The sequence below is a fragment of the Hevea brasiliensis genome, chromosome 9 (assembly GCF_030052815.1).
Source record: "Hevea brasiliensis isolate MT/VB/25A 57/8 chromosome 9, ASM3005281v1, whole genome shotgun sequence".
NCBI lineage: Eukaryota > Viridiplantae > Streptophyta > Magnoliopsida > Malpighiales > Euphorbiaceae > Hevea > Hevea brasiliensis.
Window position 1 is genome coordinate 8,968,330 of NC_079501.1, and position 15,491 is coordinate 8,983,820.

At 35.2% G+C, this 15,491-nt stretch overlaps 2 protein-coding genes across 3 annotated transcripts; both read left to right on the forward strand.

The window, feature by feature from the left end:
* Positions 1-4,492: 4,492 nt before the first annotated feature.
* Positions 4,493-10,103, forward strand: LOC110672187 (ETO1-like protein 1). Of its 2 annotated transcripts, none has more exons than XM_021834898.2 (5): positions 4,493-5,462; positions 5,583-7,292; positions 7,748-8,039; positions 9,054-9,363; positions 9,670-10,103. In XM_021834898.2, exons 1-5 carry the CDS (start codon positions 5,320-5,322, stop codon positions 9,888-9,890), a joined length of 2,676 nt encoding a protein of 891 aa, XP_021690590.2. In that variant the 5' UTR covers positions 4,493-5,319; the 3' UTR covers positions 9,891-10,103. The 2 variants fall into 2 exon arrangements, with proteins under 2 accessions (XP_021690590.2, XP_058008728.1); XM_058152745.1 differs by having other exon boundaries at positions 5,324-5,462; positions 5,728-7,292.
* Positions 10,104-10,609: 506 nt separating this feature from the next.
* LOC131182796 (probable protein phosphatase 2C 51) lies at positions 10,610-12,733 on the forward strand. The gene is made up of 5 exons (XM_058152108.1): positions 10,610-11,021; positions 11,368-11,628; positions 11,743-11,889; positions 12,076-12,253; positions 12,454-12,733. Exons 1-5 carry the CDS (start codon positions 10,760-10,762, stop codon positions 12,731-12,733), a joined length of 1,128 nt encoding a protein of 375 aa, XP_058008091.1. The 5' UTR covers positions 10,610-10,759.
* Positions 12,734-15,491: the final 2,758 nt, after the last annotated feature.

Genomic DNA, 15,491 nt, shown 5'->3' on the forward strand with positions numbered 1-15,491 from the left:
ACATAAACCCTGTGAGAAGCAGAGACTTGATAGCTCTTCATTGGGTGACTTGTGATCAAATTCTTGAATTCTTGTTCCAATTGATGATAACTGTATATCCACTTTGTCAAAGTTGTTTTCCTATTTCCTTTCTATTACTTTTATGGCATTTGCACAGAAACCTTTGAAATATCATATGTTGCTTATCTCATCTAATTGAACTAATCCACTAGTTCGGTAGCTTTTTGTTTTCAAATCTTCGTGAGGGGTTGTTTTATTCATTGTACCATGTTCTGAAATTCAGACTGATTTTGCTTCTGAAACCAAGACACTGAATTTTTTTTTTTTTGAATATCTTGGCATCCCATGTAAATTAACCATGTTTAGTTGATCAAATCAGTCTGTTTCCAAAGGCCAGGTCAATCTGTTTTCTAGAATCCGCTTCAATATTAGTGAAATACTATAAATAATTTAAAAATAATACAAAGAAATTTGATGGAGAAAGAGTTTTCTTCTTTCCCTTAAAAATTTCTTTATCGATTCTCATTCTCCATCCATTGTGTAGCAACGAGTGATTATAAGTAGGTAGAAATTGGTTCATCATAAATACTCAATTATTAACGGGATTTATAATTCTTTCACAATGATATATTTACTATCTGTTTTTAAAATGTTTCAGAAGGCCCAATAAGTAGAAAAGCATCAGAACAGAGGTATCTTGAGAAGCTAAGAGACGGGTATCATAGATAGTATATATGCTCTTATGACAACAAAGTAAATCAAGCAGTCCCATATTCCTGTTACGTGAAGTTTCAAGAACAAGAGAAAGATGGCAATGCCTTACATCATCAGTGGGAGATCAATTCTCAAATGATCAATGGAACATAAGTGGTGCATCAACCAGAGCTCTGTTAAGAATAGAGCAAAGCGTTCTTATCTTCCTGCTGATGATGTAACACAGGCTTATCTGTGGCATAAATATTTTTATCTAGTAGTGGAAATAACACATGATGCTCTCTTGGAATGTTTAAGATTATCTTATGTCATTTGAATTGATACAGATTGCAATTGAAGAATTTTAAATCATGCAAATAACACATGTTGCTTTTATTGTTTTCTTGTATTCTTTTTACCAATTTTTATCCTCTAGAGTTGTTTACCGAGTTAATTTTATCATAAAACGTACTACATGACACAAATTTCTTTTATCATGTGTTTCTTAAGTTTGCAACTTGTTGGTTCTTTCTAGAAATCCCTGCTTGTCACCAAGCTATCATAGTTTATATCTATCATGGTTACTATCATTTTCAAGTAATCACGTTACATTTGATAGATTATAATGCAATTAAATTTTTTATTTAATTTTAATGAAAAATTTGATTGCATTACGGTATACCAAATTAACATAGCTTTAATGTTTTTGCTCAGTTATGTTAAGTTTTGTTGGGCAACTATTGTGCTAGATATAGCATCTGTTGCTTCAACTAGTAGACTATAAGGCTATATTTTGTAGACCATAATGCAATGCAATACAATCAACTTTTAGATATTGAGATTCAATATAAAATTTGATTGCATGACATTGCATTATAGTCTACCAAACTTATCATAACTTCACCCACACCACATGAATGACCTTATAAAAGGATCCCTAATTAGTCAATAACTCTTGTTCCAGGATAAATATACACAACAGTGTTTCCTGCTATTAAACTCCTTTTTTTTTTTCCCTTTGAAAGTGATAATGGAAATTAAACAGATAAGTTTATTAATGCACATTTAGTTTAATTGGGAAACAAAAAACTGAGGGTAACATGGACAAGTGATCACAAGGCACAATCATTTCATTGTAATGGCGTTGCCCTGAAGACAATTGATGATTATATGATCTGTAAATGAATATAGAAAAAAGGTTAAGGATGAACAATGATTTCTGATTGTTGTATACGTTATTGCAGATGTACAAGAATGTTGAAAATGGAGAGGTTGAATCTGTTATGGGACATGTTTATCACTGTGAGCGAGGAACATACGAATTCCACTAGTTGCCATTTCTATTTTCTGATATCACTGAAGAAGGCTATAGAGATTAGCTCATTTGGAAGAGTTTGTAATATAAGCTATAGTGAGTTATAGAAGTTGCGGCCTTTTTTTTATTCTTTTGGTTAGATAAATTCCAAGTTCGATTTATCAATATTTATCCACCCAATCTGTCTCTCTTAATAGCGAGTGGTAACTGGTAACTGATCATGTAGTGGGCAATTGCTAATTCCATTACCTGAGCCGTGACCTCATTACTCTTGGTCATGATAAAATCATTCGAGCGAGCCTGCAAAAGTGCATGAGCAGATAAAAGCAGCCTGAACAATGATATCTTTGACGAATAAATTGAAATTGATATCCGTTGGGAACTTCTGACTTCTGAGTGAAGAGATTGCAGTTGGCCAATGGAAATTCATGAGCCATGTGAGGGAGGATAGGTGGGGCATCCACCAAGGACTCATTTAACTGGGCAGGAGGCTCTTCTAGGCCTTTAGGATAAGTGAGAGAGGTATGTATGGTATGTATGCATGATATTTATTATGACTATGACTGGGAGAAAAAGTCAAATTATTGATGAAGTGGAAAATGATATGTACTTATTTTGCTTGGATGCTTGCGGGTGCCTGCTCTCTTTCTCTGATTAGTAAGGTGGCCAAGCCTCACCAACGGTTGGTCTCTTTAGTCGCTTTGTTTATATTTCAATTATTTTGAGGACCATATTATTTCCGCAGTGATATCCCAAGGCTGACAATCTTGTCCTTGAGCTTTATTTACAATTCCATCTTAAAAATAACAATATTTAAAATAATATTTTTTATAAAAAAAAATTTAAATAATTAATTTTTTTAAAATAAATTTTTTTTAATCTCTCAATGTCAGACGAAAATTTAAATCATACTTTCATGGTATGGGTCATTAGATTTGCTCCTCTCTCTCTCTCTCTCTCTCTCTCTCGTCCATTAAGACCGTGTTCACTAATAATTTTTAAAATAATATTTAATTATATTAATTATTTTAATAAATATTAATTATTTTATTAATTATTACATATTAATTATAATTAATTTTTTATATACTAATTTTAGTAAAATTATTTATTATATTAATTATTAAATATAAAAATAATATTATTATTTTATTAATTTTAATATGAATTACTCTCTTAATGTATAAATATTAATATAAATATTATATTTTAAAATAATATAAATAAAAGAAATAATATTTTAATTAAAATTAAAATATTAAACACTACTTTAAATATTATAAATTGAGAAAAATTTAGATTTTTACCATCTTTTTGAAATGGATATGGATGGGCATTGAATTTTTGTTATTTCCTTAGTATATGATAAAAATACAACACAAAGGACATGTTCTTTTCTTTGCATAAAAATATATTAATCACGCATAGAATTATTGAGCACCCAGAATCTGTCCTTTTATGATCAGTTTGTTTTTAAAGAAAGGGGAAAGAAATCAGATTACGAGGGGCAGTTCCTCAAATATGCATCGTCAAAGTAGCGATAGCCCAGCCAGTGATTCTCCAACATGAAGTACTGTAAATGAAAAGAGAGAAAAATGTATTATTTGTTAAGCAAAAGAAATTTAAAAATTAAAATAGTAATATAAAAGTAATGATATTATTTTATATCTAAGGGTGTCAAATTAATGAAAATTAAAAATATATATATATATATAAAAGAAAATGAGGAACTGCCAAATAGGTAAAAAAATCTGACATAAGCATGACTGTATGAGGACGTCCGCATGTGGGTATGGAGGAATTATAAGTGAACAACGGGAAGGAATGCAAGGAAGGAACTCAGGGCCATTTTAGTCATTTGTCAATTAACATTTTAATTTTCTGCAGATTATTTTGTCAAATGTTGAATACTTTGATCCCAGGTTTGTCTGGGTTGATTCTACTCTAATTACTGATTTTGGGCTCAACCTAGATGGGATCTGTGGTAGTCATTGCCACAGTTTGATTCTAACTCAATTGGTCTAACTCATAATCAAAATCAATCTAAACCGACTTTATTTTGAATCAAAATGAAACTCATGACCATAACAAGTCTATAACATCATTATTTTTTTTATATAATTAAATATAAAAATAAAATAATAATTATATTATATTATAAGAATGTCTGATTAATAACACAAGCATAGTTTTAATGTGTGGCTAGACTGGAGAAATCACAATTCACACACAGTACTTTCTGCACAGCAGGCATACTGAATGCACGATGGCCAGAATTCAATCTGATAATGATTGAAAGTGTACGACTTTAATGATACGATTATTGATGTGTAAACTAGACAATTTTAACTCCGAGACTTGAAAGTCCAAATACATTTACCTTTTGATTTAAAAAATTTACCTCATCAATACGGCGTCGCTTTTTATTCCATGGGGCACAGGGTCAAAACTCAAAATTATCACTTTTTTTCAAAGAAAAAACAATTTTAGTTTTATTATTCAAACCAACAGCGTCGCCAAATCTTTCTTCCCTTTCTATGGTCTCCAACGGAAGGAAAAGCCAAGAAAAGAGAAAAAGATTTTCCCTTTTACCAAACAAAAGAAACTTCACAAAAGTTGGAATTCAGAAATTTTCCCTTTGGATTCCTTCACTTTGATTTCTCCTGCATCTGCAAGCTCCAGCTCTTGTAATATGTGATTTCCGTATTCAATTTCGACGTCATAACTCAACTCTATCTATTTCTATTCGTTGTGTTGCTTTTGGCCTTGTTATGAGAGGATTGGGTGGGGTATAGTGTGGGTTTGGTTGCCTTTTTGGTAGAGATATTGCGTAGCTATTGGTTGAGTTTGGTCTTTTCTTGTTTCATCTTGCTTTATCTGTTGTTGAAGGAGAATGCTAAATGCTAATGTTTGTTGCATGTTAGATAATTGCAGCTACTAGACTGCATTTCTGGTTAGTCATTATTGTCAATTAGAACTAACTCATTACATCTGTAATGCTGCTGCTCTGAGTGAGTACCCTTCTATTTGAACTGTGTCAAACTAACGGAGTGATATTGTTGCTGGTGTCTGTATGTTTGTTTATGTGTTTGCATTTTCTGATTTTTTTTATTGTGTTTTCGTTGCTTTGTGGGCTGAGGGAGTGATTTGTGAACACAAGAAAATATTAACTTTTTTCTTTTCACCTTTTGACTTTTTTTGTTTTGGGAGTTCTGGGGAGGGTGGGGGACGGGGAGAGAGTGGAAGAAAGTGAAGAAAAAATCCATCTGGTTACTGTGGAGATCTGGGACTTCTTTCATCTCTTATGCCCAATGAGGACTTTCTTCCCCTCTGAGTCATGTAAAGAGTCACAACTCCATGCTTTGAATCCACAGTCATGGCTTCAGGTTGAAAGAGGGAAACTATCGAAACTCACTTCTTCCAAGTTCTCTTCGTGTTCTTCTTCTTCATCTGCGTAAGTTTTGTTTTCATCTCTTATAGTTTTAATTAATATATGTAATTCCTTTCTCGACAATATATTTATTTATTTTTTTTTTTTTTTTTTCTTTTTTCTCTTTTGGATTCCTATTTGTAGAGAATCTCTTATCAAGGTCCCTGAACCTCCAGTGTTACCCTTTTTTAAACCCGTTGATTATGTAGAAGTTTTAGCTCAGATTCATGAAGAACTTGAATCATGTCCTCCACAAGAGAGGTCAAATCTATATTTGTTGCAATTTCAGGTCTTTAGGGGCCTTGGAGAAGTCAAATTGATGCGAAGAAGCCTCCGTTCAGCCTGGCAGAAGTCAAGCACTGTGCATGAGAAGCTCGTATTTGGGGCTTGGTTAAAATATGAGAAGCAAAGAGAGGAGCTTATTTCCGACTTGCTTGCCACTTGTGGTAAATGTGCAGAAGAGTTTGGACCAATAGATATTGTCTCGCAGCTTCATGCTGATTTAAATTCGAATTCTAATGAGACTGCTATAATGAATGCCGACTGTAATTTGAGAAATGTGATTTTTAGAATTGGAGATGAGAAGATAGTTTGTGATAGGAAGAAAATTGCGGGCCTTTCTGCTCCATTCCATGCTATGCTTAATGGGTGTTTCTCAGAATCTCTTTGTGAAATCATAGATTTTTCTGAAAACAACATATCCCCTTTGGGATTTAAGGCAATAAGTGAATTCAGTGTGACTGGAAATTTGAATGAAGTCTCCCCAAATATTTTGCTAGAAATATTGATTTTTGCAAACAAGTTTTGTTGTGAAAGGCTAAAAGATGCATGTGATAGGAAACTTGCATCTTTGGTTTCCTCTGTAGAAGATGCAGTAGAACTTATGGAATTTGCTCTTCAAGAGAACTCTTCCGTCCTTGCTGCATCATGTTTGCGAGTTTTCTTGCACGAGCTTCCTACTTGTTTGAATGATGATCGAGTGGTGGAAATATTTAGCCATGCTGATAAACAAAAAAGAATTATTATGGTTGGGGCTGCCTCATTTTCTCTGTACTGTTTATTAAGTGAAGTTGCCATGAACCTTGATCCTCAGTCCAATAAAACAGCTTGCTTCCTAGAAAGGTTGGTGGAATCAGCTGAAACCAAGCAGCAGAAACTTTTGGCTTTTCATCAGTTGGGATGTGTAAGGCTTTTGAGGAAAGAGTATGATGAAGCTGAACGTCTTTTTGAGGCAGCTTTGAATGCTGGTCATATATATTCTGTATCAGGTTTGGCTAGACTGGGTTATATTAGGGGCCATAGACTTTGGGCTTATGACAGGCTTAGCTCTGTGATTTCCTCTATTACCCCACTGGGATGGATGTATCAAGAGAGGTCCCTGTACTGCGAAGGCATTAATAAATATGAGGACCTTGAGAAAGCAACTGAGTTAGACCCGACTCTCACATATCCCTACATGTATCGTGCTGCTTCTTTGATGAGGAGACAGAATGTCCAAGATGCACTTGCAGAAATCAACAGGATTCTTGGTTTTAAACTTGCATTGGAATGCTTGGAACTCCGATTTTGTTTTTATCTTGCTCTTGAGGATTACCAAGCAGCCCTTTGTGATGTTCAGGCAATTCTTACACTCTCCCCAGATTATAGAATGTTTGAGGGCGGGTGGCAGCATACCAACCGGACCCTTGTGTGTGAGCATGTTGGGAATTGGACAACAGCAGATTGTTGGATGCAATTGTATGAGAGGTGGTCTTCAGTTGATGATATAGGATCCCTCTCTGTTATATACCAAATGCTTGAATCTGATGCACCAAAAGGGGTTCTATATTTCAGACAGTCTCTGCTTCTTCTTAGGTCTGTTCTCAAATTGTAATATTTAACTGGCATTAGGAAAATCTCTTGAATTCTTTTTTTACTTAGACCAACACCTAACTTTTTTATCAAGCATATGAGCCCAGCATCAGGACATGAACAGCATTTTAATGAAGGTCCTTGCAGTGCTGGCTGGTATATGTGGCCAAAATTTGTGATATCATGGAAGCATGGGGTTATTTTTGAAATATCCTCTTTTGAGTGAAAATCAGAGCATATGCTTAGTTTTATTTACCATGCATTATTTTCCCACCTTGCATAGTATGTTCTTTAATTTTTATGTGAGGTGGGAAAGCTTTCTAGTTGTTCTAGTTTCCTTGAATCTTCTCATCTATGTAATTTAATGCTTCAGGATGTTGGCATGGATTGCAAGGTGATGTTTAAATTAAGATTTCTAGTTTGCTACTGAGCTCATTTGTCATATCTGTACTTTTCAGGTTGAACTGTCCTGAGGCTGCCATGCAAAGCTTACAATTAGCCCGTCAACATGCTTCAACTGAACATGAACGTCTAGTTTATGAAGGATGGATCTTGTATGACACTGGTCATTGTGAGGAAGGGCTTCGAAAAGCAGAGGAATCTATCAAACTTAATAGGTCTTTTGAGGCCTTCTTCCTTAAAGCCTATGCACTGGCTGACTCTAGCCGTGATCCATCTGGTTCTGTAACTGTTGTTTCATTGCTTGAAGATGCTTTGAAGTGCCCTTCAGACAGATTGCGGAAAGGGCAGGTATGGTTTTATGTCCCTTACATCTTTCATTACAATATTCCTTCCTTTGATTTGCTAGCATTTGCTACCACATATACAATGTTCATGCAGTATATTGGCTTATCTTCAAAAAAAAAAAAGCAAGAATCATCATCTGCTTTCATATTTTTCCCAACTTTTCAAGGTTCTATGCTGTCAATAACTTTGGCTTGATCAAAGAACATAGCCACATGTTGTTATTGGTAACAGAGTGAAATGTGAATTCACAACAAGCTATGATAGGCAATAATTATTAAGTGGTGAAAGAATAATGCAACAGTTGATTCTGAATTTAGAGTGAGAACTGCATTACCATGAGCATTCATATTTAATGGAACTTATGGAAGTCAAGTTAACATGAGAAGATTTTGGGCATAATCTCTTGTTAATATTGTTTTCTGCTGGGCTGCGAAGAAAGATACGGTTGCTAATTCTAAAGGGATCTGCTAGAGTAATATCAAAATCTGGAAAACTTGAATGACAGCTCTTTCATGGTTTGAGTAGGGTGCACATCATAAACTAGAACATGTTTATCATGGGGTAGCAGCAAAGGTGAAATTGGAATGAGCTTACAGATCTCTTATGTTTTGCTTGAACGTGATAGAAAATCAGGATATATTACTTAGTTGGAGACATGTACAATAGCTTCAATTGAATGAGGTAGGTTGACCTGAAGTTTTTGGTAATGTACAAAACTTGCTGATCCTTTGGGAGGAAAAGTTCATTTATTGAAAAGGATGCTTAAGACTGATCTGTGGAAGATTACTTGTGAATGGAATTTCAGGATTAGGAATTTGTCAATCCACAATCTGTCTGCTATCTGAATAATTCTATGGTTCATTTATTTATAAATTAGTATAACTATCAATATGATGCAGATTGTTGAATCAATTATCATTTTCCAATGCATTATGCCTTTGGCATGATGTTTGCAAGCCAAGATATAAACAGGCATGCAAGTGCTAACATTTTAGTTCTCCAAATTTTATTTTCCAGGCACTTAACAATCTTGGAAGCGTCTATGTTGACCATGGGAAATTAGATTTGGCAGGTGATTGCTACATAAATGCGCTTAAAATCAGACACACAAGAGCGCACCAGGGTCTTGCACGAGTCCATTTTCTCAGAAATGACAAGGCTGCTGCATATGAGGAAATGACTAAACTGATTGAAAAGGCCCGGAATAATGCATCTGCTTATGAAAAGAGGTCTGAGTACTGTGACCGTGAACTCGCAAAAGCAGATCTTGAAATTGTGACAAAATTAGATCCACTTCGTGTGTACCCTTACAAATATCGAGCTGCAGGTCAGATTAAATTCCTTCTATACATCACTATAGTACCAAATATATAGTTTTCACATAGAAATAATTGAAGAGCCCCACCTAATGTTATCACGATATTTTTGAGTGAGAATTCATTTAAGTTTTAAAGGGCCAAATTAGTAATTAGGGGTCATTTTATTGTGATTGTTCTTTATGTTGCGGCTGTTATTTTTTATACTCTTTTGAACTTCCAAGACAGAAACATGCTCTCAGTTTCTTATTGTTGTGAACTTTCTTTGAATTTGTTATTGAATTTACACTTCTGCACGGCTTTTGTTGTTGGTGCAGTGTTTATGGACAACCACAAGGAGAAGGAGGCCATTGCAGAACTATCACGGGCAATTGCATTCAAAGCAGACCTTCACCTTCTACACTTGAGGGCTGCATTCTATGAGCACATTGGTGATGTCTTGGCCGCCCTACGTGACTGTCGAGCTGCTCTCTCCGTGGACCCAAACCATCAAGAAATGTTGGAATTTCACAGTCGCGTAAACAGCCATGAACTTTGAATCCAGAAGGCCAAAACTAAACTATGGCATGCAAGGGAAATACTTGGTTCTTATCATCACCCTGCAACTTGTATACTATTCATTCCCCATCCTCAAACTTTTTTCCTTTTTTTTTTGTAACTTATGCTTTTCTATTTTTATAATTTAATTAATTAATGAAAGTATTCATAGGAAATTTATAAGAAGCTTCTGGCACTCAAATTTAATGCATCATATCCACTTGTATGTTTACAATTATTATTATTATTTTTTTTTTTGAAAACATGTTTAAAATTATTTTATATATTACGGCAAGTGGATCTCATCTCAATAGAAGGAAGGAGCACGTGCTTCAAAAACATTGAATAAAATCTTATATTCATATTATATTGAATTATTCTTCCCAAAAATAAAAGATAGAAGAGAATACTCATCTAAATGAGAAAGTCATCCTTTTAATTCAAAGCTCATCAACACATATTTGAAGGGTTCCATTTGAAGAAAAAAAATTGTTGGAAGAGGAATATAAGATTAATTTTCTCATATTATTTAGATATTTGACAAAATAATTAAAAAAATGAATTACATTCTCTAATCCTCTGTCAAGTGAATAAATTTGTCTTTAATTATTGAATTGAATTAAGAAAATAAATAAAATAAAATTTCCTTCCCTTTTTTTAATGTCCAAATAAAGAAAATAATTACCACCTCTTTGCCTCTTTTCATTGTCCTTTCACCTCACTGTTCACTCCGAGCAAAAAAAGCCCAAATTAAAGGTAAAAAATTCTTTGATCTTGTAAAATGTTTGCTATTTTCTTGAAAATTTATTCCAAAAATAAACCTGCTTTCATTTCCAGAGTTTCCCTTTTCTATCTTCTGCCACAAACTTGATGATAGCGTCACTCTTATTTGGAGTTGTACTGATTACGATCCCATCTTCATATGGGTTATCGGTGTCATGTATGATGGAGTATGACGATGGTGGCGCTCCGGCCGTTTATGGATATCCGGAGTGTCCACAGTGGGTTCTTTCTCCCGCTGGATCTCTTCAAAATCAAAACCTGAATTGCCAGTTTGCCATCCTTCAGGGACGCAGGGACTACCAAGAGGATGCTATAGCTTGTAATCTTGATATCAAAGTACCATTACTGGGTAACACCTGTCTTTCTCTCTTTTCTTTGGTTTTTGAAGTTTCACTTTTATCACATTTTGGATTTATTTTATTCCTAATCTTTTTTTTTTTTTGTAAATTTTGTATGTTATACTGAATTACAATCTTATTCAATTGAATCTTGAATTCTCTTTTTTCCTTCGTAAAGTTAATTTGTAAATAGAATAGTTCAAAAGCAAATGGCATTAGTTAATCTTTATAATATTATCCATTGTAATCAAAATCCAAAATTTGAACTAGCTTTTAAGAAATTATTAGAATCATGGCTCACCCTGAATTTGATTCATTGCGTAAGACGGTTGACTAAAAGAAGCTACTTTTATGAAGCTAAGGATGCTGGCAAAAATGGGTTTGAGGAGGAAGCAGTTGGAATTGTAGCAGTATTTGATGGCCATGGTGGAAAGGAATGTAGTGAGATGGCTTCAAAACTTCTTTTTGATTACTTTTACCTGCATGTTGTGTTCCAAACATACAAGGTAATGGCACATCATAATGGGGTGTTACCCTCAAGCGATTATAAATCATTTCAGCTGGAAATTCTTAAAGAAGCATTATCCAAGACAATTGGTGACATTGATCTCAGGTTTTCTCAGGCAAGTAGTGACTTGTTCTAAACTTCTACACGCTTCAAATTTATTTCACTCTAATTTTCCAGTACTCATTCCTCCAAAGTCATAACATTGTTTGTGCTTCATTCTATACTTCAGGAAGCTATTAAAAATAACTTTTTCTCTGGCTCCACTGCCACTGTTGTTCTTTTGTATGGTCGGCAAATATTAGTTGCCAATGTCGGTGACTCGAAGGCTCTTCTTTTATCGGAGAAAATTCAGTCTGCTCTGAGGACTGAAGGTCTAAATCTTTCTTTTTTTCTTTTGTCATTTCCTTTTCTTTCTATTTCCTCTGCCTAAGTTAAAGAATGCTTGTATTTGTTGGCAGAACTGCATACACCAATGACCTACATGCATATGAAATTTAGGCTGATCTTATAATATCTGTGAGATGAGATGCTTAATTGTACTTTTGATGAAATGGTAGGTGATTCAACAGCTCATCTATCGGCAACAGCATTAACATATGATCATCATCCAGACAGGGAAGATGAAAGAGCTCGAATTGAAGCAGCTGGTGGTTCTGTCACTAACTGGGGTGTGCCTCGAGTCAGTGGAGTGCTTGCCATGTCTCGTTCCATTGGTGATGTATATCTGAAAGGCAAGTTTCTTCTAGCTTAAAAAGCTTCTTAGCTTCCCTGCCCTTCCGGCTCTTTCTTCCTTGTCAATATTGTTCAATAATGAGTTCATTTGGAATCCAACAGAAGGTGGTGGATTTTGGAAATTGATGAAATCATTTATCAATTACAGTTATCAACAATTGTCCAGGTCTTCTAATTCAAACATATTCATGCTCTGTTATTAGGTATGGCGTTATAGCTGAGCCCGAGTATACAGGTTGGAGGCCTTTAACTACTAATGATACGCATTTGGTGGTTGCATCTGATGGCATATTTGAGAGCTTGACGCCACAGGATATTGGTAATCTGATTTTTCAATGGAATTCACATTTCCAAGGAATTGAAGATTCAAAGATGCCAGTCTCATGCCTGTCTTCAACCTCATTGGCAGAGTGTATTATAAATACTGCATATGAGAAAGGCAGCCATGATAACTTGTCTGTTATAATTGTTTCCTTGACTTGACTCCCCATAAGTCTACCAATGATTTCTAAGGTGCAATGAGGAAGTAGGAAGGACCAACATCAATCACTACGCTTTAGAATTATAATTGCTGATGGGATGAGATCCCTTCGCACAATCGTTTGACATGGCATGAACTTTAGAAGTACAGTTGGAAAGCAAATTTATAGTGGAAAGTGAACACCCCTTATCATGTTTAGAATGTGAATATATGCTTACATATTCTTTTCCTCTTAGTAGAGTCAGGTTTGAATCTCTACTACTCAAATCTCCTTACTTGGTCAAAAATGGTCCCACGTAAATCCAGTACTGAAAGGCTGCATTTTCCATTAGAACGTGCCTAGTCGACCAATTATGATATTTAGGTAATTACATATTTACATTTATTGCGGTAATCTCATTCAGTTTTGGGGTGATTTGTGATCACATATAGTGAGAGGTGATTCTTTGAGTGCTTGTATAAGCACTGCAGGGACTTGAGAGTCCAATACAGAGAGTCCATTAAATAGCCCCTAGGTCTAAACCCCAACACACTTAAGATGGCTCAAGGCCCACTATAAAAACCTAGCTGGGATGGATAATCTGCTTGAAACTCTAAACCCGAAACTTCTCAAGCACGGCACTACATCTCTAAGGACAGGAAGGAGACTGTTATAACAAGCACGCAAATTTGAGGTACACACACAAATCGTATAATCACACAGTATTAAAAATAGAAGAAGAATAACATAAAATTTAACGTGGTTCAACTGTAAGGTCTATGTCTACTGGCAAGACAAGAGAAAAAGTATCACTATGATGAAAAGAACAAGATACAATCAATCAAAACTCTCAAACTTTAACCCCAGTGTGTTTTCTCGAATATCTCACAACTCTATCATAAAAGGTAAAATATTATAATATTTATAATGGTCTACACCCGGGCCTATTGGCCTGTGCCTTTCGGTACCACCATAGATCTCACTTTTTATCCCAATTGGGTCGCAGTGTGAAACTTTGGGGTTGGGTCACAATTCGGGTCCATGAAAAATATATCCAAAATTCAAGTCATAAAAAATAACAAATTTTTCCCTTGGCTTGAATTCCCTTTATCATTAACAAAATAATCCACAAAACTCTCTATCTTGCCATATGCCCTCGTAAAAAGGCATTCCTAAGCATTAAAAACACCAACCAAGTCTAGGTAATGCCTAAACTTGCTGACTGTGACTCTCTTGGTCATCATATATTCTGAATTATCTTGTGTAGAGGCTTTCTGCACAACTACAGTCCCTTGAGATATAATGTCCCGAATGAAGTGATATCTGACATCAATGTGTTTAGTTCGCTCATGGTACATCTGATTCTTTGTGAGATGTATTGCACTCTGGCTATCACAAAACACTGTTGCCTTATTCTGTATCAATCCAAGATCACCTACCAAACCTTGTAACCATAAAACTTCCTTTACTGCCTCTACTAAGGCCATATATTCAGTCTCTGTGGTAGATAAAGCAATTGTAACTTGCAATGTTACCTTCCAACTGATAGCACTTCCAGAAAGAGTAAACAAATAACCTATCAAAGATCTCCTCTTGTCTAAGTCCCTTGCAAAATCTAAATTCACTTAGCCAATAACTGAATCACTTATCTTGGCCTCGTCAAATGTCAAACTAACATCTATAGTACTCTTCAAATACCTCAAAAACCATTTCACTGCCTGTCAATGCTCTTTCCCAGGACACGCCATGTATCTACTCATAATACTAACTGCATGTGAAATGTCAGGACGGGTGCATACAATAGCATACATGATGCTACCAACAGCACTCGAATAGGGAACACTGGACATGTGCTCCATCTCCTCATCTGTTTTGGGTGACATGTTTGTAGATAACTTGAAATGGGCAACAAACGGAATAGTCATAGGCTTAGCATTATTCATGTTGAAACGCTTAAGCACTTTCTCAACATAGGCCTGTTGAGACAAGAAAAGCTTCCCAACACTTCTATCTCTGGTAATTTCCATTCCCAATATCTTCTTTGCAGCACCCAAATCCTTCATTTCAAACTCATCACTCAACTGCTTTTTCAGAATATTAATTTGTGACATGCTTTTAGTAGCAATAAGTATGTAAAAGCATGTCATCCACATACACCAACAAATAAACAAAGGAATCATCTGAAAGCTTCTTATGATATACACAATTGTCATATGAACTACGATTAAAGTCATGACGAATCATGAATGTATCAAATCTTTTGTACCACTGCTTAGGAGACTGTTTCAGACCATATAAAGATTTCTTAAGCAAGTAAACACGGTTTCCATATCTGGAATGACAAATCCCTCAGGCTGACTCATAAATTTGCTCCTCTAACTCACCATGCAAAAATGTTGTCTTCACATCTAATTGCTCAAGCTCTAGATCTTGAAGAGCAACCATAGCAAGTAAGACTCTGATAGAACTGTGCTTCACAACTGAAGAAAATACTTTATTGAAGTAAATCCCCTCCCTCTGAGTAAAGCCTTTTGCTACCAACCGCGTCTTATATCGAGGTGCTTCAACCCCTGGAGTACCTTCCTTTTTCTTGAACACCCATTTGCAACCTACCACTTTTTGTCCCTTAGGCAATGTTACAAGCTCCCAAGTCTGATTCTTGTGAGGAGATTCAATTTCTTCACTCATAGCACCGACCCATTGATCTGCATCTGAACAAGAAATAGCTTCTCTATAATTGCTGGGTTCATGCACATCAAGCATTTGATGGCGACAAGGCA

What these genes read in the sequence shown, in the direction of transcription:
- LOC110672187 (XM_021834898.2), top strand. Translation starts at nt 5,320, where the DNA reads ATGAGGACTTTCTTCCCCTCTGAGTCATGTAAAGAGTCACAACTCCAT. An exon ending in CAGTCTCTGCTTCTTCTTAG is followed by an intron (nt 7,293 to 7,747) that starts GTCTGTTCTCAA and finishes TGTACTTTTCAG; the next exon opens with GTTGAACTGTCCTGAGGCTG. An exon ending in ACAGATTGCGGAAAGGGCAG is followed by an intron (nt 8,040 to 9,053) that starts GTATGGTTTTAT and finishes TTTATTTTCCAG; the next exon opens with GCACTTAACAATCTTGGAAG.
- LOC131182796 (XM_058152108.1), top strand. Translation starts at nt 10,760, where the DNA reads ATGATAGCGTCACTCTTATTTGGAGTTGTACTGATTACGATCCCATCT. An exon ending in TATCAAAGTACCATTACTGG is followed by an intron (nt 11,022 to 11,367) that starts GTAACACCTGTC and finishes ACTTTTATGAAG; the next exon opens with CTAAGGATGCTGGCAAAAAT. An exon ending in GATGTATATCTGAAAGGCAA is followed by an intron (nt 12,254 to 12,453) that starts GTTTCTTCTAGC and finishes CTCTGTTATTAG; the next exon opens with GTATGGCGTTATAGCTGAGC.